Here is a 19,872-nt window from a genome sequence, read left to right on the forward strand (position 1 = left end):
TAGTAAAAGGATTTTTGTGCTCCAGGTCTTAGGACCAAATATTTTGAAGGTATTTTTCGTCGTTCAATAAACTATATAATAAAAAACTTGCATGAGTTGACCATGTTTTGGATACTTACCTCCTTTTAGAAGAACATATTGTTTTAATTTTTTTTTCAAAATCCGAATTATTACTTTCTATAATGTTTAAGCCAGGTCCTTACACACTATTTTTCGATAAATTATTACAAAATAAGGCTCAATTACAAACTGACTAAATGGGTGTGTGCCTGTCTCCACCATTATATCGTGGAGTGCTTTTAGTTTGGATTACGATTGAGGAACATATAACGGTAAACGTAACTTTTGAGTTTTTTGTCCAAATCCCTCTTTTTTAATGTTATCTTAAAGGTCACGTCAAAACCAAGGATTAATTAATTCATTTTGTATTTAAAAATAATTTGCGACCTGCACGGCTGACCACATTTTGGAATTATTTTATGGTTTGTACAAATTTTTATCAAAATCAGATTATCTCTTTCGTAAAGTAGTTAACCTAAGATCTTGTATAAGTTATTAGAATTTGATAGTGACTTCTACAAATGATGTGAAAATTACTTACGAAAACAATTTCGATAAAATGTTTACGCACATGCAAAAGTAAACTTTATTATTTTATGCCTAGATATTATTTGTTATTAAGCTTTTGTTTGTACCATACATGATACTTATTTTTTTCAACATAAAATAAGTTTCATAGTCGTTGTTTACAAATTCGTCTTTTAACCTCACCTATTAACAAGAGTTTATTAACAGACAATAACTTTCGTTAAAGGTTTTTATTTTCCCACAAAAAATTATGTGAAAAGAAAAACTAAGCTTACTGTTTGATACAAATCAGCACTCAACAAAGTAGAAGATGGCTGCAGTTTTTGACAAGTATTTTTAGGTTTTACAGAACATCGAGCAAATACACATTTTGTATTTGTTTTGATTAGCATTTAAATTAGGAACTTATCACAACTGCATTCCGCCTGTTTTAAATACAATTATTAATATACAAAATCTATACACAATTTTTTAGTCTCATGATGATTTCAGTAATAGTTTTTACAAGTTTCAAATCTTTATAGCAAACAATTTTGCTTGTCTATATTGCTAAATTAAAAAAAGTCACTTCAAATAAATAATGTGTTTCCTCAAAAGTACATAATGTTAGATTATTATGCTTATTTTAACGCACATATCATATTTTGATGACATGTTGAAAACATGAATTAACATTTAATAATGTACGCTACATAATTATGTTGAACTTTAATTTGTTATAAAACATTATAAATTTGATTTTGTCTCTGAACAATAGTTAAAATAGAGATTGATAAATTTTAATCACTAGTTATTTGAAAGTGTAAATTACCATACGTTGTTATAAAGGGAAAAAGTTAAACTTACCTATTTGATGTTTATATTTCAGAAAAAGTTGAAACTAATTTATTTTCAGATAAGTTACTACCAAAAAATTCCTTTGAAACAAAAAAGTTGGTGCTGTATAAAATAGTTTCACAGTATTTAATAATATCTACTTTAAACTACAAATACTTTTACAAGTCTCTTTGGTTCATACATACTAAACAAAAAAGAAATAAACAACGTAAAAGGCAAGAAAAATATATACGAATAACTTTTTCAAATCAAAGTTGCTCTTAGTGTAACTAAATATCTAATTGCTATCACAAATAAGTTAAAAATATTTCAAAGAATGAGGCAATAGTTCAGCTAGATTGAGCTATTAGTTTTCTCTCAACCCCAAGACATTGACGCACCAATTCATCAAAATATTGGAGGAGTTTGGTGTATCACAAGTGGAAGATTGTTAAAGCTTTTCAGAAAAAAAGTAATTAGTAAACTAAAGATAATTGGAAAGCAAATGGATTACGATAATATGAGAGTGGAACAATAAGATTCATTTAAATCAACTTAGATCTTTTCAACAAGTTGAGACAGTGTCTCAACATAGTCGAAGAAATGAAATATTAAAGGACTGAAATCTGGCACCATAAAAACTTTTTACAGGAGAAGCGACTGGAACAATCAGTATTATAGAATGAACGCAAAATCTTCAGCTGTCATCGTTGACTACAGTGTTACCACTCTTTGATTAAAAAAAAACTATCCTTAGTGACTAAAAACTGTCCAGAGTCATCATAAGTTTTTTTCAAATCCTTAAACTTTATATATTCGTAAAAGTTAAGACTTCTTAATAAAATTGGTTACTAAATAAAAAATTTTGGACCAAACCACTAAATCTTATTCAAAATTAAGAAAAAAAAACTGATCTGAGATTTTCAGAAATATTAAAACTATCCGGAGTTTTTGAAAAATCAAAATATCCTGAATGTGTGGCAACCCTGGGACTACTTAAACAGACTGCTGTCGGCAAACGCGGTTTATGTTGTTAAAGTGCATTATTGAAATATTCTAAAGGTACTTATAAATTAGCAGGATTTTAGAACAACACATCAGCAACTTTTTGGTTAAAGCAATTGAAAAAAACTGAAATGACAGTATTTCATGGAGAGGCAATACTGTCTAAAATGTACAGAAAGTTCAAGACTTTTAGACATTTGAAGGTAAAATAGTGCCAAGACATATTGTATGAAGTCATTATAAAAATTGTAAAATTTGCTCAACAATTGAGTACTTTTGCATACACTTCTAAAATACAAGCATTATACTTTAATTTTTGTTACTGTTGAATTTTAATCTAGTTCTTTGTTTGTAAATCTCGTCAGAGTGTTTTAGATTGAATTAAGTAACTTTTTAATTCATTGTTATTATAAATATTTATATACATGTTAATTTAGACTAATAATACAAAAATAAGATTAAATTATTTTTTGTTAAAATTAAGTTACTCAAATTAATAAAATACACTTAAAAAAACAGCTTGAGGTTTATGCTAACTTATTTTTCAAAATGTCATTTGAAAAAGTCTCAAAAAAAGGCATATATTTTTCTTTTAACCTACTAATATAATGAAGTTTCAGATAAAATTAATTTTTTCATTGTTTATTCTATAATGTTACTTTACTTAAACTAAAATTAATATACAAAGGTATAAACAAACGTGCAACAATTTATTGAAAGATAATCGTACTATTTTAAAAACTAAAAACAACCTAGCAAACATGTAAAATCTCTAAAATTAATTAAAGTATTCACTAAAAGAGCTGCAGTTAAAATTTCCTAAAATTAATCTAAAATCACAAACGATCTAATTTGTCGAATGTAACAAAATAAAGGGTTCTAATTGGACGTTATATCGCCATCTAGCGTCTTCCACCCTTCTTACCGCCTTTTTTCTTGCCTCCGCTGTTGATATTAATAAAAATTTTATTTTTAAAATTTGCTCATAAAGTCGTATTAAGTTAAAATAATCTAGTCCTGAGCTACTCATTCATTATCTTTTACTTGTTGATTATCACTAGAAGCTTAACTTGATAACAGTTAAATAATATTAAAAGAATTTAAATTTATTTATAATCTTCAGCTTTCACAAAATTTAAATTGAAAATTTCAAGTTTCTTAGTAATAAAAAAAAAATAAAACTCACGTCGTTGATGGAAGGCGACCCATTTCCCTATTAACAGCCTGCAAAAATTATTAAATTTTATCAAACAATTTAAAAGGAATACTTTGTTGTTTACTTTTAACCTTTATTGTCAGTAAGTTATTACCAAGTTTGAAAATTCATAGTTAGTATTACAGCACAAATGGGTCTCATTTGTAATAAAAAAAAGTTTCAAATGACACTCAATTTTTTATAAAATTTTTAATTTTACCCCACTTATCAAAAAATTTTCATTCCAAATATTTTATTTGCAACAATTGCAATCCTCCAAATTTAGCAAAATTCAATATTTACTATTTTTAAACAAAATAATATTAGGTCATAATTATTATTTTCTATAAACTTTATTAAAATCGATCCCACCCTTCTCCATAACTAATCAAGGGATGTAACATGTATCAAATAATATCCAATCTATTTTTTATTTTATTTAAACCTTAGTAACATTGATGCCTCCCTTCTTCTTCATCGTCTTCAGCAGCTTCATCTGCTCCTCCCTTTCTCCCTTCTTCAACAGCGGATCGAACTTTCTCTTCACTCCCTTCTCCTTCTTTTCTCCCTTCATCTCACCTTCGAACATTCCCATGCTGGCTGTTGACTGCTTGGCGTGGTGGAACGCTTTGTTGAGCTGTAACAGATATAAGTTGAAAAACCTGACTTGGTAGGTGACTTAGTTAGACTTAGTTTGAATTTATAGGAAGACAAATGTAATTTTGGAAACTATTTATACTTAATTAGTTGTTACTTATTTGATTTATTTAGGTATACTACTTTTTATTATCTTGCCAAACTAGCAGCTGACTGTTCAGCGTGGTGGAACGCTTTGTTGAGCTGTAACAGATATAAGTTGAAAAACTTAATTTGGTTAGGTGACTCAGTTTGAAGTGATATTTATTTGAACAATTGAACTTATATACACTTAATTCAGAATTTACGCTTTGTTCAGCTGTGTTGATTTATATGATGGTTAAAAAATTTGCATGGCTTGATAACTAAGCTTAATTGAGCATGTTTGATTAAAAAATAACAAAAACTGGTTTAAATTTTCAGCTGGGCTTAATGGAACAACAAAGTACAAAAATATAAGGGTTGAACAGTTTAAATTTAAATTTAAAAACAATGAAAAAGGTCCTTGTCTTGGCGACTGACGCACAGCTTACAGTGATGTATAAGGTTATAGGTTATATGAATAAAAATACAGGTTGAAAGTTTTTTTAATGGCCAGTATATACTACAATGGTGTATTTAAAACTATTTGTCAAAAAATTATGTAAAATGTAAAAATATATTATAAAAAGTTTAATTAATAAAACAATAATGATAAAAAAAAAACTATTTCAAGTACTTAATAAGATAGTTTACAATCACGCAGAAATATCAGAATTTAAATTGTCTTTTTTATGCCTAAGTCAGGTTTTAAAATAATTTTTATTTGGAAACTAATTAACGTTTAAACTGTAGGTAATATCGTTGAATAAAACGTGTTTTTGATTTGTTTTATATATCATAAGATGTTTTATGATATAAATATAAGAGAACTATTTCAGATTAATAAAGTGTTTGACAAACAACTGTACAAGGGAGTAAAATTAATTTTTTTAAATATTGCTGGCTGTTGGATAGCAACGGAAATATATTTTTATTTTTAATATTTTATGTACTTTATTAATTCTTAACTTCTTTTTTTTCTATAGAACCCACAAAAAATTAAGATTACTAAGAATAAATGATTTGTACAGCTGTAGTATAATACATAAAACAAGAAACTACAAAAATATTCTTTTGGCTGAGTAAGTCGCTGAAAACTATTAGTTGCTTCGAACTATTGCATGTATAAGCACATATCAAATACAGTATGTAAAAACAATAGTAAATTTTATTATTTAACAAGTATATTAAACAAACAATGAATTTATTCTTTCAAGACTTCTTTCTTAAACAAACAATTATAAAGACTACAATTTGCACAGATTGTTCACACAGACGCTTAAAAACATGATTTAATAAAAATGAATAGCTTAAAAGGACTAAGGCAAGTTCTAAAGTTCGACAATTTTTTTTCGGTTACAAAAGACACGTATGAAAACCAGTATATATAAAACTTATTTAAAACAAATCAAACAGATAGCCAATTAGCCTGATATGCTCAAAACGCATACGTGTATCAATAAACCAATCAGAATGCTTGATTTCCACTTCACGCATGGATGCACACGAGCGTGAAAGTTCAGCCCATCGAATTGCAATTACTTACTTGTTATTAATTTAAAAACTACTTGAGCCACAATATACAACAGCTTTTTGTTTGGGAGCTTTTCAGTGACATTAGGGCGTATTATGCCGTCATAATTTGTTTGTGATTTTTTTAGTGGGGTGTGACGTCATAATAGAAAAAAAAAAATTTACTAGACATATATAAATAAAATTGTAAGCTTACTGTTATTAATTTTAAACCCGCAACAAACAACAACACATTATAATAAATCCGCAACTTTTTATATGTTATACATTCAGTGGCAGTACGGCTTTACGCGCTTTTGTGACGTCATAATTGAACGAAGAAAAACTTGAAATGTCAGCGAATTATGACGCGACTAAAAAGTAGTCGTTTTCGATAAAAAATATACTAGTGTTTGTAGGTTTTCAATGTGGATATTTGTTTAAATAGTGTTTTTACGAATACGTAATCAATTCAAAATTATGTAAAAACAATCAAGTTTAAGTTTAATTATTAACTGCATGCGTTCAAAGTCCAATTGCTGTTATTTATATAACTTCCATTTTTTAATTATAAAATTTTTATTAGCTTAAACTTTGACAGATTCAACTTAATAACATTAAAAAAATTAACTTAAACGTGGAAAACATTTTCCAATAAATATTAATTCTACCATGACTTAGATCTTATTACTAATTATCTTATTCAATTACTAATATTTGTCTACTTGTTTTATCATTGTGTTTTTTATACTTCAAAGCCCACAAAAAATTCTTGCTTTCATCACAAAACACCTTTCAATTAACTATATAGTTATCTAAAACCCTTCATGAATGCGTTTAACATCTGAACATAAACAAGAAGTTAATAATCTAAACTGGGACAGAATAAAATTCACCGAAAGTTTATTGTCTTTAAAAAGTATTTATGTACATTTGAATTGGTGAAAAATAAACCCTCACTTTGAGACTTTAAAGTTTTTTAAACAATTTTTAAATTGGTAAAATATAATTTTAACTTTGAGTTGACTTTAAACAAAAGTCAAATACAAGTTTAAACTTAAAAATAAACAACAGAAAGTTTGTAGTCATCAAAAAGCATTTACACAAATAACCACTTTGAATTGCACTTATAACAAGAGTGCTTCAATATGCTTATTATATATATGAAACCCACGCACCCATTATAACGTGGCAATTCAATTTCATATAATTACTATATAGAATTTAATTATTTAATATCATTGTCTAAAGTAGATTTATTTCTACATACTTTAAAATAACTTACTTTATACATAAACGTTAATTACAATAACTTTGTTAAAAATAAAGTCTGAAACTACATTAAGTCATAAGATATTTAAATGGTTTGTGTTGGTGATTAACAATTGAAGATTGTAAAAAATACAAAAACTAAAGCTATTTTTTTAGATTACGTGTGAATATGAATATATGAAATTAAAGATTACTTCAAAAATATTTTTTCATACTTATACTACCGAAAACTTTTAAATTTAACGAGTTTTTGTGGCTTTGTTTCAACTTATGAATAATTAAAAAGATTTCAACTGTAAAATTGATGTATTACGTTGCTTACTGATGCATTCGAATTTAAGCTTGTAAAAACAATTCGAAATATTTGTGATTAATTATGTGTCAATAATTGAAACCAACAGCTTCATATATAAATTTATATAAAGCAAATTAAAATATAGAGTTGGTTTTTAATCCAAGTGTTGAATATCGAACAGACGAAAAACTTTAACTTTTCTTAATACATTATTTCTTTGTTTCGACTACAAGGAAAACATTACTTTTGTTCTTAAAAATGTAAACCAAACAAAGAAAAAACAATTCTTAAATTATCCTCTTCAATTGTACTTCTGTACTGAGAAATAATACGAAATTGCAAAGATTAGGGTGATTTGAGTACAAAAGCTGTTTTTTGTTGAAAGCCACAATATATAATAACAAGGTCTTATTAAATTAAAATTGAAGTATATTGAAATATAACAAGTTAAGTATGTTACAAAGTTAAGGAAGGTTTTGGGGAGGGAAAGGCACTGATGCTTGTCTTAAACAAAAGTAAAAATTATGTTTAATTTAATTAATTAAGAAAAAGTGTCAAAACTAAAAGACATGTGTTTCAAAATTAGAAAAAAATAGGACAAGAGAAAATATTAGGTTGGAATTTTGGGTTAACTTAAACTTTGGGTTAACTTTAATTTAACCACTTTTGAGAAATTATTTTCATACGAAATAGTTTAAATTTAACAACTACTCAACAAGTTTAATGAAATTCTTGTAATAAAAAACACTAATAAACTTTTAACCCGGATTATTAGATAATATTTTAGCTAGCTTTATATCAAAAAGCTCGTTATTAGTATTGAAGTTTATAAAAAAAATTAAATTTTATAACTTTTTTTTTTGTTTAACACATTTATTCCAAAATTCCAACCTAATATTTGCTTTTGTCCTATTTTTTTTTCTAATTTTGAAACACATGTCTTTTAGTATTGACACTTTATTCTTACTTTATTAAATCAAACTCAACAAACACTATTTTTACTTTTGTTTATCACAAGCATCAGTGTCTGTCCCCACCCGAAACTTTCCTTACATACATAGTATTTGTTATATCTTAATATACTTCAATTTTACCACTTACTATTACCACTTACTGTTTTAAAGTTTCTATTCAACTCATGTCTTTGCTTTTATCCTTCCCAGTCACCAGCGCCTCCTCACACCCAATAAACACAAACTTATTTTCGTGTTAATCACACTACATGAATTTAACAAACAGCACATGTGCACCTCATATGTGTATTTTTATATGGTTAATAATCTTATAATGTCACTACAAACCTCATCCTTGCTCTTGTCCTTGCCTGGCATCAAAGTCTCCCCAACCCCGGGCACCTTCTTTCCCCGGTTCCTGGCGATGTTCCTCATCCTCTGCACGTCGTTCTTCGCGATCCGCTCCTTCTTCGCCGTCAACCGCTTCTCGAACTGGTCCTCCATCGGGTCTGTTTCACAAGAGGGGATTTTATTATGAGTTTTAAAATAATGTTTCAATTAAGGGGATTTTGAATTATAAGTTTATACAGGCGGTTTATACTTATCAGTTTATTTTTGTACTTAAAATTTTAAGGGTTTTGTCCTCTATCGGATCTGTTTCATAGGAGGAGATTTTCATGTTATATGTTTTATTATGACGGGTTTTATGCTCTTACAGGATTGTTTATGTTTAATGCATTTTTAAAGCTTTATAATTGAGGGAATTTTAACTTATTTTTAAATTATGTCACGGTAATAAGAAAATTTCTTATTGGAAGCAACAAGATGTAACTAGTAAAATTATTAATCTTTCAATAAAATAGGTTACGAAACATTACTACTTACCAGCATTGCCGGGTATTTCAATGCACCATTCTTTAGTGTCGTCGTTAGCACGCTTGTAACCCCAATTTGGTTTGTATGACTGTAAAATACATTTTTTTATAATTGGCAAAAAAATATACATCTAGTCTATAAGATTAAAAATTTAGTTAAATACTAGGTTTAAGTAATGAAAAAAAAAAAATATATAATTAATTACTTAAGGTATCAGCTATATAAAATCAAAAAGCCTATTTAAGAGTTTGTTTATGTTCTACATGAGTTTAAGACCTTTTTACGAATAAATAACTATTTAAATTATGAAATTTTCGCTACTTAAGAAATTCTGTTAATGAATAAATATTAATAATATTTTTTTTAATTATCTTACTTTTGACTTCTCGTCCCAAACCATACGTTCCTTTTTCTTTTTCTTGATACCCTGAAACAAAATAAGTTATAAAAATAAATACATTTTTTTAATTGTGTAAAACCATCTGTCTAAAAAAGGCATTATTATACGTTTGTATAGATAATAAAAGTGACTGGTGTTGCTTCAAGCTTTTTAACGAAGAATTTTATTTTTATAGCAGTTTACTACATCTTCTTTTTAACTATAAAAACTGATTTTTTTAACAACAATTCAAATAAAAATAGCTTAATTTCCAACCTTCAATTTGGCAAACTCCTGCCATTTTGTGAGTGGCTTGTCCTTTGGAATCTGTAAAAACATATTATTTTAATTATTAAGTTTTTAACAAACTTATTTGTAAATTTTTATCAACTGTAGTTTTTTTTATTGGTAAAAGCATCAAACTTAATTTCAGAAACAAATCCATAAATGATACAAATCTTATTTACAGCTGAATTTTATTCTATATATTAAAAATGTCTATTACAATACAAAATGCTAATTAAACTTTAAATAATATCCATTTGTAAATTTGAAAACAAAACTTATAACTTACAGGTTTCTCTCTGGGCAAAACGGTGGTACCAGCAGGCAACTGAAAAAAATTAATGAACTTATCAATATATATTAATAAACAATAATGTTTTAATTTTAATCAATAATTTTTTATTAAGTAGTATAAACGGTAGAAGACAAACTTTAGATTTGTCATTAAATTTTTAATATTACAGTACTGAACTAAAAATAAAGTATTTCAGCAAAATAAAAAAATTAGTTAAAAAAATTTAATTGAAACAAACATACTTTTGCAATGTAGACGTTGTCGACTCTTTCGATGGGAAGCTGAAATTATAAATAATTAATAAAATATTTGTTATTTAAAATAATTAAGAGTTATATAAAAGTTTTATAACTATTCGCATTGCAAAAAAAAAGTGTTTTAAAAGTAGTAAATGTTTTCAGAAACAGTTTAGAATTGACTAATATAACATAACATACAAAATAATCTATCTACAAATTCAGTACTTTTAAAGTAATACTTTTATAGTAGCACAAAACACAAAACAAATTATATAAAACCACTGTTTAAAAAAATTATCAAAAATTTATACATTTAGTAAATACTTGAAGAAAAATTAGTAATTTTGAAACTAATGCCACTTATTTCAAAGGCATGTTTTTTTTATGTTCATAACCTTAAAATAAATAAAACAAACAACTATTACAAACCTTCCACAAATGATTAGCTAGGACTTGCATGTTGTCTCTTGCCAGTTCTTTGAAGTATCTCTCGCTGTCCTCACTGTAGAAATATAATGAAACGTAAATTAATATTTTTATGCTGAAAGCTACTTGACTTATTTTTAGCCGATTAAATTTTTATCGCATAGAAATTAACATAAAAAATTTAAAGGCGTAGTATAAGCTTTTTGTATGAGAAAATTTTACTCAGTTCTACTACAAATATATGATTTTTAGTAGGCTGTAAAACTATTTGAATTAAATATTTATTTGTCTTTCACACACAAACTTAAGAATTATACAAAACGCTGCAGTATAAACAATGTCTTTAATAAAAAGCTCCAATACATTTTTATTATTTCCGTAGTATATAACAGTACGATATCAAAGCTTACACAAATTCATTTCTTGATTTTTTAAATTAAGGTTTTCCTTGGAAAACCAAACAACATAATTTTTCCGTTTTGCATTTTCAAACTAAGTAAAACCCAAAAAAAAACACTAAAAACTAACACGAATTTATCCACATTGTGCGGGTTGACGTCGGTGGACAGCAAGTTACCGACGTCGCATTCAATCTCAATGGGTTTGTTGACTGAGATCAGCTTCTCACTCTGCAAGATCTCGTCGTTGATTTCCTTCTGTATCCTGTCTATGTCGCTCACCATTTTGTTAATTACTAATATTTGTCTGGAAAACGTTAACAAATTTGAAAGGCGTTTCGTAGAAAAAATGCTTTTTTTTACTGTTAAAAATTAAAAAGAGAATGTTTATAAAAAGTTCGACCAGTTTGTAGAATTAACAGGTCTGAGCATGCAAAAATAACAACGTCTAAAAACTTTAGATTAAAATGTTAAAACTAGACTAAAAGTTAGTTATTGCTAAAAAGTCTTATAGAGTTACATACAAACGAACTTAAACCATTAAAGATTGTCCGAGTAATTCATGAAAATAAAACTGAAAAACCACCACCTTTACGTTTTATAGTTTTTGACAAAAAACACTTATATATACATATATAAAATACTATTTTTAATTCTAAATTGTTTGAATATGTTGATGGAATTTACAAAAGCAAGTTTGAAACTGAATTTAAAAGATTTTATATATTAATTCAGGCACTAATTGCAACTGTACTTGGAAAAAATGGGTCATGAATACTATATATAAGATATTTACACTTTTAAACATTCTATTAAAAGATGCTTGTTCATAAAAAAAGGTTTAGTCTATGTCAAAAAGAAGTTTACTATCTCAGAAAAACGGGTTGAATGGTAAGAAAGCATAAGTTTACTCTATATACAAATGCATGAACGGGTTAAAAATCGTATATCAAAAGTATAAATATGCACAAAAGTAGTAAATATAGTTTGTGTAATAAAAAACAAAAACAGAGTTCCACAATAAGTTCATGAAAGCTTCCAAAGACCCTCATTGAACGTTTTACTTGAGGGAAAACCCCTGTTCAGCAACTCAACACTTAAGCGGGGAGGGAAAGCTTCTTGCCCTTGAGCACCTTGGTGACGTACAGGTAGAAGAAGTCGCAGTAGAGGATGGTCTGAACGACGCCGGCAACGATGGCGATGAGGTCGAAGAAGCCCTCGCTGTGGTAGCGGTACACCCAGTTGAAGAGGTACAGGCCGCGGTACAAACCGAGAGCGAACAGGTAGTGGGTGGTGATGGTCTCCGCCTCGCCTGTTTGGAAAATTTGAACGTTAAGATGGAGTTATAACTTTATTAGAATAATGTTATTTAATTGTGTACTTTAATTAGAGGGTGAAACAATGTTTTGTTATAAATTTTTTAAAATAAAAAACTTGTTTTTATTTGTAAAAACTTTAAAACTTTACCAATTGTTAATTTTATTTTTTTTAATTCTGTCTTTCATCATATAAAAATATTTTTTTAATAAGAATTTTAATAACTTACCAGTCTTGCTGATCATGAACAGTTGGGGAAGGATGGCAACCGATTCCAAGTAGATGGAGAAAGTCCACAAGATCTCCAATGCGCTGAACTCGTGGTTGACCAGGAAGGCGAGACCGCCAACGGGAACAATGAGAAATTCCGCCCTGTTGTGTGGAGAAATAATATTAAATATTTAGTCTAAGGGCAGTGACTAAACAACTGTGTGTTAAAGTCATCTGACTTTAAGGTAGTTTTGTTATAAACAGATTGTATTGAAAAGAGGCCAATGTAAAATAAACTTAGTTTTGCCAAACATAAACTTACAAAAAATTTTATAAGGATAAACTCAGTGATAAAAACCTTAAAAACTGTTTATAAACATAAAACTAATAATTGTTTATGAAATATTTTTTTAATTGAAATTAAATATAAAATAAAAATCTCAAAAAATGTAATGCATACCTGAAAGTGTCGTGATTGCCGTCGTAGGTGGCCTTGAACTTGACGTAGACGAGGTAGACGGTGAAGTAGGCGCAACCGATGTAAATGCACTTCATTGTCGAGTTGTACAGCGAGATGAAGTTGGTGAACAAGTCCAAGTATCTGCGAGTGATAGAATAAATTATACAAACACATCTAAAAACTACATAGTACTTAGGATCAAGTTGAAATAAATTAGTATAATGATTGCTTTAAGCCTCGTGGTAAATGCAAACATTGGCTGTAAGTAGAAACTTATAAAAAGATGGTGAATATATTATTCTTTAATTTTCAAATAAAATTTATAAGCAATCTTGTTTGTACACAAATCTTTAAAAGGTTGAAAACTTTATATTCTAGTTAAATTTTCAAACTTGCTGCTTAATCATTGAGTTTTGAAATACTTTCAGATTTTTCTATAATCAATTAACAAATGTAAACTGTATAAACTTTTATTTTTAAACTACCTAGTAGTGAAGACGAGAGCGAACAGGAACTGGGATTTTCCGCTGATGCCTGCGCAACTCCTGGTTTTCCAGATTTTCATCAGAAGCAAGATGATTGCCAGCAAGTGGCTCAAATCCCCGGCCAGTCTGAACACATTCATAGTGAATAATTAATAAATAATCTGAAAGAAACGTTTGGTTGACAACTATGATGGTTGTTTAACAGTTAAATTAGTGTGCAAGATTGAAGTGTTAAACAAGTACATGTACAGAAAACATATTTATGCCACATAATCTAATCTGCAAGAAAATAAAAAATGATTAACGTAAAAACATAATGTCTGTTTAACAGTTAAATTAGTGTGCCAACAGTTGCTTCAACTGAGCAAGTTTATAATGACATTTAGCCTGGGGCTATCAGCTTTACTACTTTAAGTAGCTGTGAAAATAAAACAAAAAACAAAACGGTAAGTTTAAAGAAGTTTAAAACTCAGCACATGGTTAAAATAAAAACTTGTATATTTGTAGGTTTAGAACGGTACAACTTAAAATTTCAAACAAGTACACATACACAAGGAACATTATACCATGTACTCGCAAGTTTAATACAAACAAATACTTATAAGAAACAACAAAAGTTCAAAAATATTAATGTTTATTTGACTGCTGAAGTTTCATGATTTAATTAATATCATATCTACTTAGATGTATCTAAAATTACAAAAGGCAGTTTAAACTCTATGTACATAATTATAGTTAGAACATATCATATTGAATAACTCAAAAACGTTAAAGTTATCAGCATAAAAAAGTAAGATATATGTAAATAAAAAACTATATAACTACAAAGTTAATCTCATTAGAAAAAGTACAGACACTTGCAAAATTTAATCAGCTTCGTTTATGCTTTGCATAGAAAAAACAACTAATTGCTTGAGAAAAACATCCAAAAAATACACTTATCTAGTATTTGATGTACTAAAAACATGTTTTTGAATCACAGAAACATCCTTGAAACTCAAAAATCAAACTGCAGCAGCCTGTGTTTCATCGTTGACCTCATTTTTGACGACAACATCAACTTTTCCCTGAGGCTTGTCATCAACGTTGGAAGAAACAACAACAACTTCATTTCTGGTTTCCAACAAGTCATTCTGCTCCAGCTGAAGGTACCCCCTAAGTCTATACTTACTCCCTCGGACTACTTTAGTCGCGTACATGTAGAAGAAAGGACAGTAAATAAGAGTTTGAACGATTCCACCACCTATTGCTATAAAATCATAGAACCCCTCGAGGTAGTACCTGTACACCCAGTTGGCAATGTAGAAAGCCCTGTACAAGCCGAGCAAAAATATGTAATGGAGCGTTATGGACTCGCACTCTCCCGTTTTGTTGAGCATGCAGAGCTGCGGGACTATTGCCACCGCTTCCAAGTAAATGGAAAACGTCCACATCACTTCCACGAACGACAGCTCGTGGTTTATCAGAACTGCTAGAATGAAACAAGGTACGAGCACCAAGTAGGACTTTTTAGGATTGTTTTTTCCGTTGTAAGTGTCTTTGTAGGTGCGGAAGGTCAGAAATACTGTCAGGTAGGTCAGGATGACAAAGAGGCACTTCATCATTGTGTTGTAGACGCTGATGAAGTTCGTGAAAAGGTCCAAGTACCTGGTGGAAAACACGACGGCGTAGAAGACCTGAGAAATGCCTGAGAGGCCGGAAACCGATCCGGTTCTGAATATTTTAACTAGAACACAACTATTGCCAATAAGTGAGACATGTCACCGATGAGCCTGAATACATTCATGGTGTTTTCGTTTTATGTTTAGTGTGGACAAAAGCTTACTCTTTAGACTTTAAACAGTTTAGTGTTCTACTTGTAATTATTTGATAGAAAACCCATGAACAAGGTGAATGCAACAATTGACGTTTTAAAATCTTTCAACTGTAGTCCCAACTCTTTACTCTATTACAACCTATTAATTAGTTATAGTAGTACTTACAAATATTATTAGTTTTTAAAAGCATTACCAAATAAAAACAAACTTTGTGAAACTTTTTAAGCAGTTAAAAGCAAACATGATTTGAAACTAAACAAATCTTATGGCTAAAAATATAGAAGCACCTTGTGTTCAAACAATCTTGATTAAAAAAACTAAATGTTTTTAAGAATGAGTTATAGAAAACAACTTAAACTAAATTTAGTAATATTCTACATGGTTAAGTGCATGACTATAAATACATGTTGATTTCGAAAAAAATTTTTGATTTCAAAAAAACTGCAATATTTTGTTCATGATATACTAAATACCATATTTATGTAATGTGTGTGTAATGGCAGCTTAAGTACAATGTGAGATTAGTTCAACAAAACATATTAAATTTAAAAATACAAAATGGTGTTAAGGCTATATAAATTTTATTAGTAAACCGCACATAATTACAAAAATTCACTTTAAATTCATATGTTTGAAAATTTAATAAAAAATACTACAAAAAGACATTTGGCTCTACAAAACTTAATCATGTTTATCTAGCCACACTACAGTTTTTGGCTTTTTAATGTTCCAAACTTTCATGTAAAAAAATTATTTATTTAACTTGAATATACTGAAACAAGTCAAACAGCAACTGGTTTATGATCTGGAACCAGCTTCAACTTAAATTTTGACACCACGTCCACTCTTGAATCATGTATGTCATCAACCTTGCTTGAAACTGACATTTTTTATGTTTATTTTTTACGTCCTGAGAATCTCTCTGCTGGGAAATTCCAAATTGTATGTTTATAACTATTGCTAATACAAATTAGATAAAAGTGGTGAAATGATAAAAAATGTCAAGGTTATCACTCAAAATATCAAAAAATTTAAACAAAATTCAGTACAAAAACAAGATTAAGCTTAGAGCGAAAAAGTACAGACACATGCTCTATTTAATTTGCTTCATTTTTGCATCGAAAAACTTAATTGATAAAGAAGTACATCTAAAAAAAGCTAATTTTCCACAATTTACATCCTAAAAGCATTTTTGGATAACACAAACATCATTCAAACTCAAAAATCAAACTGTAGTAGCTAGCGTTTCTTTGTTGATCTCATTTTTCAACAAAACATCAACTTTTCCTTGAGGCTTGTCATCGACGTTGGAAGAAACAACAGCAACTTCGTTTCTGGTCTCAAAAAAATCACTCTGCTCCAGCTGAAGGAACCCCCTAACCTTATACTTATTTCCTATGACCACTTTAGTTGCGTACATGTAGAAGAAAGGGCAGTATGTAAGCATTTGAACAATACCACTGCACAAGGCAATATCGAATTCCATTACTTCAAAGTACCAGTTCACAATGAAGAAAGCTTTGTACACGCACAGACAAAATATGTAATGGAAAATTACAGGCTTGCACTCTCCCGTTTTGTTCAGCATCCAGAATTGCGGAGCCATTGCCACCACTTCCAGGTAAAACGAAAACGGCCGCATGACCTCCGTGAACGCCAAGTGTTCGTTTACCAGAAGCGCTAGAACCAGACAAAATATAAGGATGAAGTAAAACTTTTTATGATCGTTTTTGCTGTCGTAAGTCTTTTTGTGGGTTTTGAAAATTAGAAAAACCGTCAGGTAGGTCAGGCTGAAGTAGATGCACTTCATCACTATGCTGTAGACGCTGTACAAGTATAGGAAGATATCCAGGTACCTGGTGGAAAAGACAATGGCGTAAAACACCTGGGAAATGCCTGAAAGACCGGAAACTGATCCGGTTCTGAGGATTTTAACCAAGAGGACGTTTATTGCAAACAAGTGAGACATGTCTTTCATCAATGTTAAGACGTCCATGGGAACCATGTTTTATGCTTGGTGCATACAAAAACTTACTATTCAGACTCAAAACAGTTTAGTGTTCTGCTTGTAATTAGTAACTATGAGACCATGTACAAGATGAAAAACAACACTTGAGGTCTAAAAATCTTCTTAATAATTAAGTCTTAACTTTGTTACAACCTGTTATGTATTAGAGTAATATTTACAAATTTCATTATTTTTATACTTCATTACTTAGTTATACTAGCAGTTACAAAACATATTTTTTTAAAGCCATTACCATAAACAATTACATAAACATATGAAATTTTGAAACAGTAAAAGGTGAACATGATTTTATACTAAACAAATCTTATAGGTTAAAATATTGAAGCAATTGGTGTTTAAAAAAACTTGTTCAAAAAACTAAATGTTGTTTAGAATGAATTATAGAAAACAACTAAAACTAAATTTAGTAATATTCTGCATGATTAAATGCATTATTATAAATAAATGTTGATGTACTGTTACTTTAATTAAAAAAATTATTAACTCGTTTAAGGAGTTATACCCAACAACAAGTTACAATTATTAAAAAGCCTAAATTGCTAACAGGTTCAGTTTTATGGTATAAAAAAAAACAATTTCAAAGCAAATTATTTCTTTAACTTTTTAATTTCAAAAAAGCTGAAAATTTTTGTTCAAGCTTTATGATTTACTTAATACCATCTTTGTGTAGTGTGTGTTAGGCAGCTTAATGCAGTGTGAGATCATTTAAACAAAATATATTTTTTAAAAGCAAGTGGGTAAAACAAAATTTTTTATATGATGGTAGGCTATACGAGTTTATCAAGTGAACCAAACATAATTAGCAAAAAAATGCACCTTAAACTTAAATATACTTAAGACTTAAGACAAAACTTACTGAACTTACTGTATCTTATTACTACAAACTAATAAGCCACGCTAAAATATTTAAATGTTTTATGGCTTTAAAATGTTCCAATAACCACATCAACCCTTGAATCAAGTACGTCCTCAACCTTGCTTGAAACCCGTTTATTCTTTACTTCCTGAGGGTCTGACTGCTTCACCTCATTGTAACTCTGGCACCCCTTCAACCTGTAGCCTCTTCCCTTGCGCGCCTTGGTGAAGTACAGGTAGAAGAAGGGGAAGTAGATAATAGTTTGAAGCATCCCTCCAGATATTGCTATAAGATCGTAAAAGCCTCCATTGTAATACCTGTCTGCCCAGCTGGCTATGTAAAAAGCCCTGTACAGACCCAATACGAATACGTAGTGCATTGTGATGGTCTCGCACTCTCCCGTTCTGCACAGCATTATTGTCTGCGGGATCATGGTCACGGCTTCCAGGTAGATGGAGAAAGTCCACATGACTTCCCTGAACGAAAACTCGTGGTTTATCAGACAGGATAAAAGGGCTACAGGGATTAAGAGAAGAAGGGTCCAGTGGGTATCATTTTTGTCATCATAAGAGCTCCTGTACTTGTAGTATACAAGCACTACTGTCAGATACGTGAGGAATATGAAGGCGCACACGTTATCGTGTTGTAATAACTGATAAAGATTGTGAACAAGTCCAGGTATCTGGTGGTGAACACCAGAGCGTAGAAGACCTGAGTTTTTCCAGACAGTCCTGAAACAGATCTTGTCATGAGGATCTTAACAACCAGAATGACCAAAGCAAGCAAGAGGGAGATATCAGCTATGGGCCTGTATATATTCATGCTGAAGTTTTTCTTAAAGGACTTAATAATAATTTACAACATCCTAGTGTTACTTAAAAGGTAAAAAAACAAAAACAACCATACGAATGCTTAACAACTTGACATTAGTACATTTAACTTGCGATTGGCTGTAGATTTCTTAATAAATATGCTGACTCCCATGTACGCACTCTGCTGAGTTGGTTGAGGTGTAGAAGTTTACAAATTAGTTATTTATAATAATAACTGTAAAAATATTTCAAGTTTAGTAAAAAACTCATTTGTCTAAGTTTATAAAAACTATAAAATCTAAAAAACTGCACAGAACACATTGTGTATGTTCTGATAATATTTTAAAAGTGTGCCCTAATAAGGTATTGCATAGATTTTTAGGAAATTATTAAAAGGTGATGCATACTTATGTTATAAAAGAACGTATTAAAAAAGTTAAGAATTAAGTATTTCAAAAATTTGAGTGTTATAAAAGTCTACATAGCAAGATATAATTGTAAATATTAGCTAATGTTAAATTTTACTCAAAATTAATGTAAAAAGCTAGAAACTTGTGTAAGAAACAACAGAATGGCTTCATTGATAAAATACATTATTTACAAATGTTTACACAACATAATTGCACTTCTATTTA

General features: G+C 29.3%; 2 protein-coding genes and 3 pseudogenes across 2 annotated transcripts; all 5 read right to left on the reverse strand.

Annotated features, from left to right (window-relative positions):
• Positions 1-3,104: 3,104 nt before the first annotated feature.
• Positions 3,105-11,554, reverse strand: LOC145829475 (ribosome biogenesis regulatory protein homolog). The gene is made up of 11 exons (XM_082937277.1): positions 11,382-11,554; positions 10,857-10,929; positions 10,431-10,469; positions 10,183-10,221; positions 9,885-9,935; positions 9,606-9,656; positions 9,239-9,317; positions 8,702-8,862; positions 4,050-4,241; positions 3,596-3,633; positions 3,105-3,354 (listed from the first exon to the last, which is right to left on the reverse strand). Exons 1-11 carry the CDS (start codon positions 11,534-11,536, stop codon positions 3,312-3,314), a joined length of 921 nt encoding a protein of 306 aa, XP_082793403.1. The 5' UTR covers positions 11,537-11,554; the 3' UTR covers positions 3,105-3,311.
• An 8-nt stretch (positions 11,555-11,562) lies between these two features.
• Positions 11,563-13,880, reverse strand: LOC145829477 (ER lumen protein-retaining receptor 2). The gene is made up of 4 exons (XM_082937278.1): positions 13,724-13,880; positions 13,239-13,379; positions 12,798-12,940; positions 11,563-12,563 (listed from the first exon to the last, which is right to left on the reverse strand). The coding sequence occupies exons 1-4, from the start codon at positions 13,861-13,863 to the stop codon at positions 12,349-12,351; spliced, it is 639 nt and encodes a 212-aa protein (XP_082793404.1). The 5' UTR covers positions 13,864-13,880; the 3' UTR covers positions 11,563-12,348.
• A 9-nt stretch (positions 13,881-13,889) lies between these two features.
• On the reverse strand, positions 13,890-15,516 carry LOC145829476 (ER lumen protein-retaining receptor 2 pseudogene; annotated as a pseudogene).
• Positions 15,517-16,765: 1,249 nt separating this feature from the next.
• Positions 16,766-17,545, reverse strand: LOC145850066 (ER lumen protein-retaining receptor 2 pseudogene; annotated as a pseudogene).
• A 947-nt stretch (positions 17,546-18,492) lies between these two features.
• LOC145850067 (ER lumen protein-retaining receptor 2 pseudogene) lies at positions 18,493-19,247 on the reverse strand (annotated as a pseudogene).
• Positions 19,248-19,872: the final 625 nt, after the last annotated feature.

The sequence above is a fragment of the Thalia democratica genome, chromosome 2 (assembly GCF_965202585.1).
Source record: "Thalia democratica chromosome 2, ktThaDemo2.hap1.1, whole genome shotgun sequence".
NCBI lineage: Eukaryota > Metazoa > Chordata > Thaliacea > Salpida > Salpidae > Thalia > Thalia democratica.

Excerpts from the sequence above, each read along its gene's own strand:
- LOC145829475 (XM_082937277.1), bottom strand. The coding sequence starts at position 11,536 with ATGGTGAGCGACATAGACAGGATACAGAAGGAAATCAACGACGAGATC. Across the intron at positions 9,936-10,182 it reads TTTTGCCCAGAGAGAAACCT|ATTCCAAAGGACAAGCCACT; the intron begins GTAAGTTATAAG and ends ATGTTTTTACAG. Across the intron at positions 9,657-9,884 it reads AGGAGTTTGCCAAATTGAAG|GGTATCAAGAAAAAGAAAAA; the intron begins GTTGGAAATTAA and ends ATTTTGTTTCAG.
- LOC145829477 (XM_082937278.1), bottom strand. The coding sequence starts at position 13,863 with ATGAATGTGTTCAGACTGGCCGGGGATTTGAGCCACTTGCTGGCAATC. Across the intron at positions 13,380-13,723 it reads GCTCTCGTCTTCACTACTAG|ATACTTGGACTTGTTCACCA; the intron begins GTAGTTTAAAAA and ends TATCACTCGCAG. Across the intron at positions 12,941-13,238 it reads GGCAATCACGACACTTTCAG|GGCGGAATTTCTCATTGTTC; the intron begins GTATGCATTACA and ends TCCACACAACAG.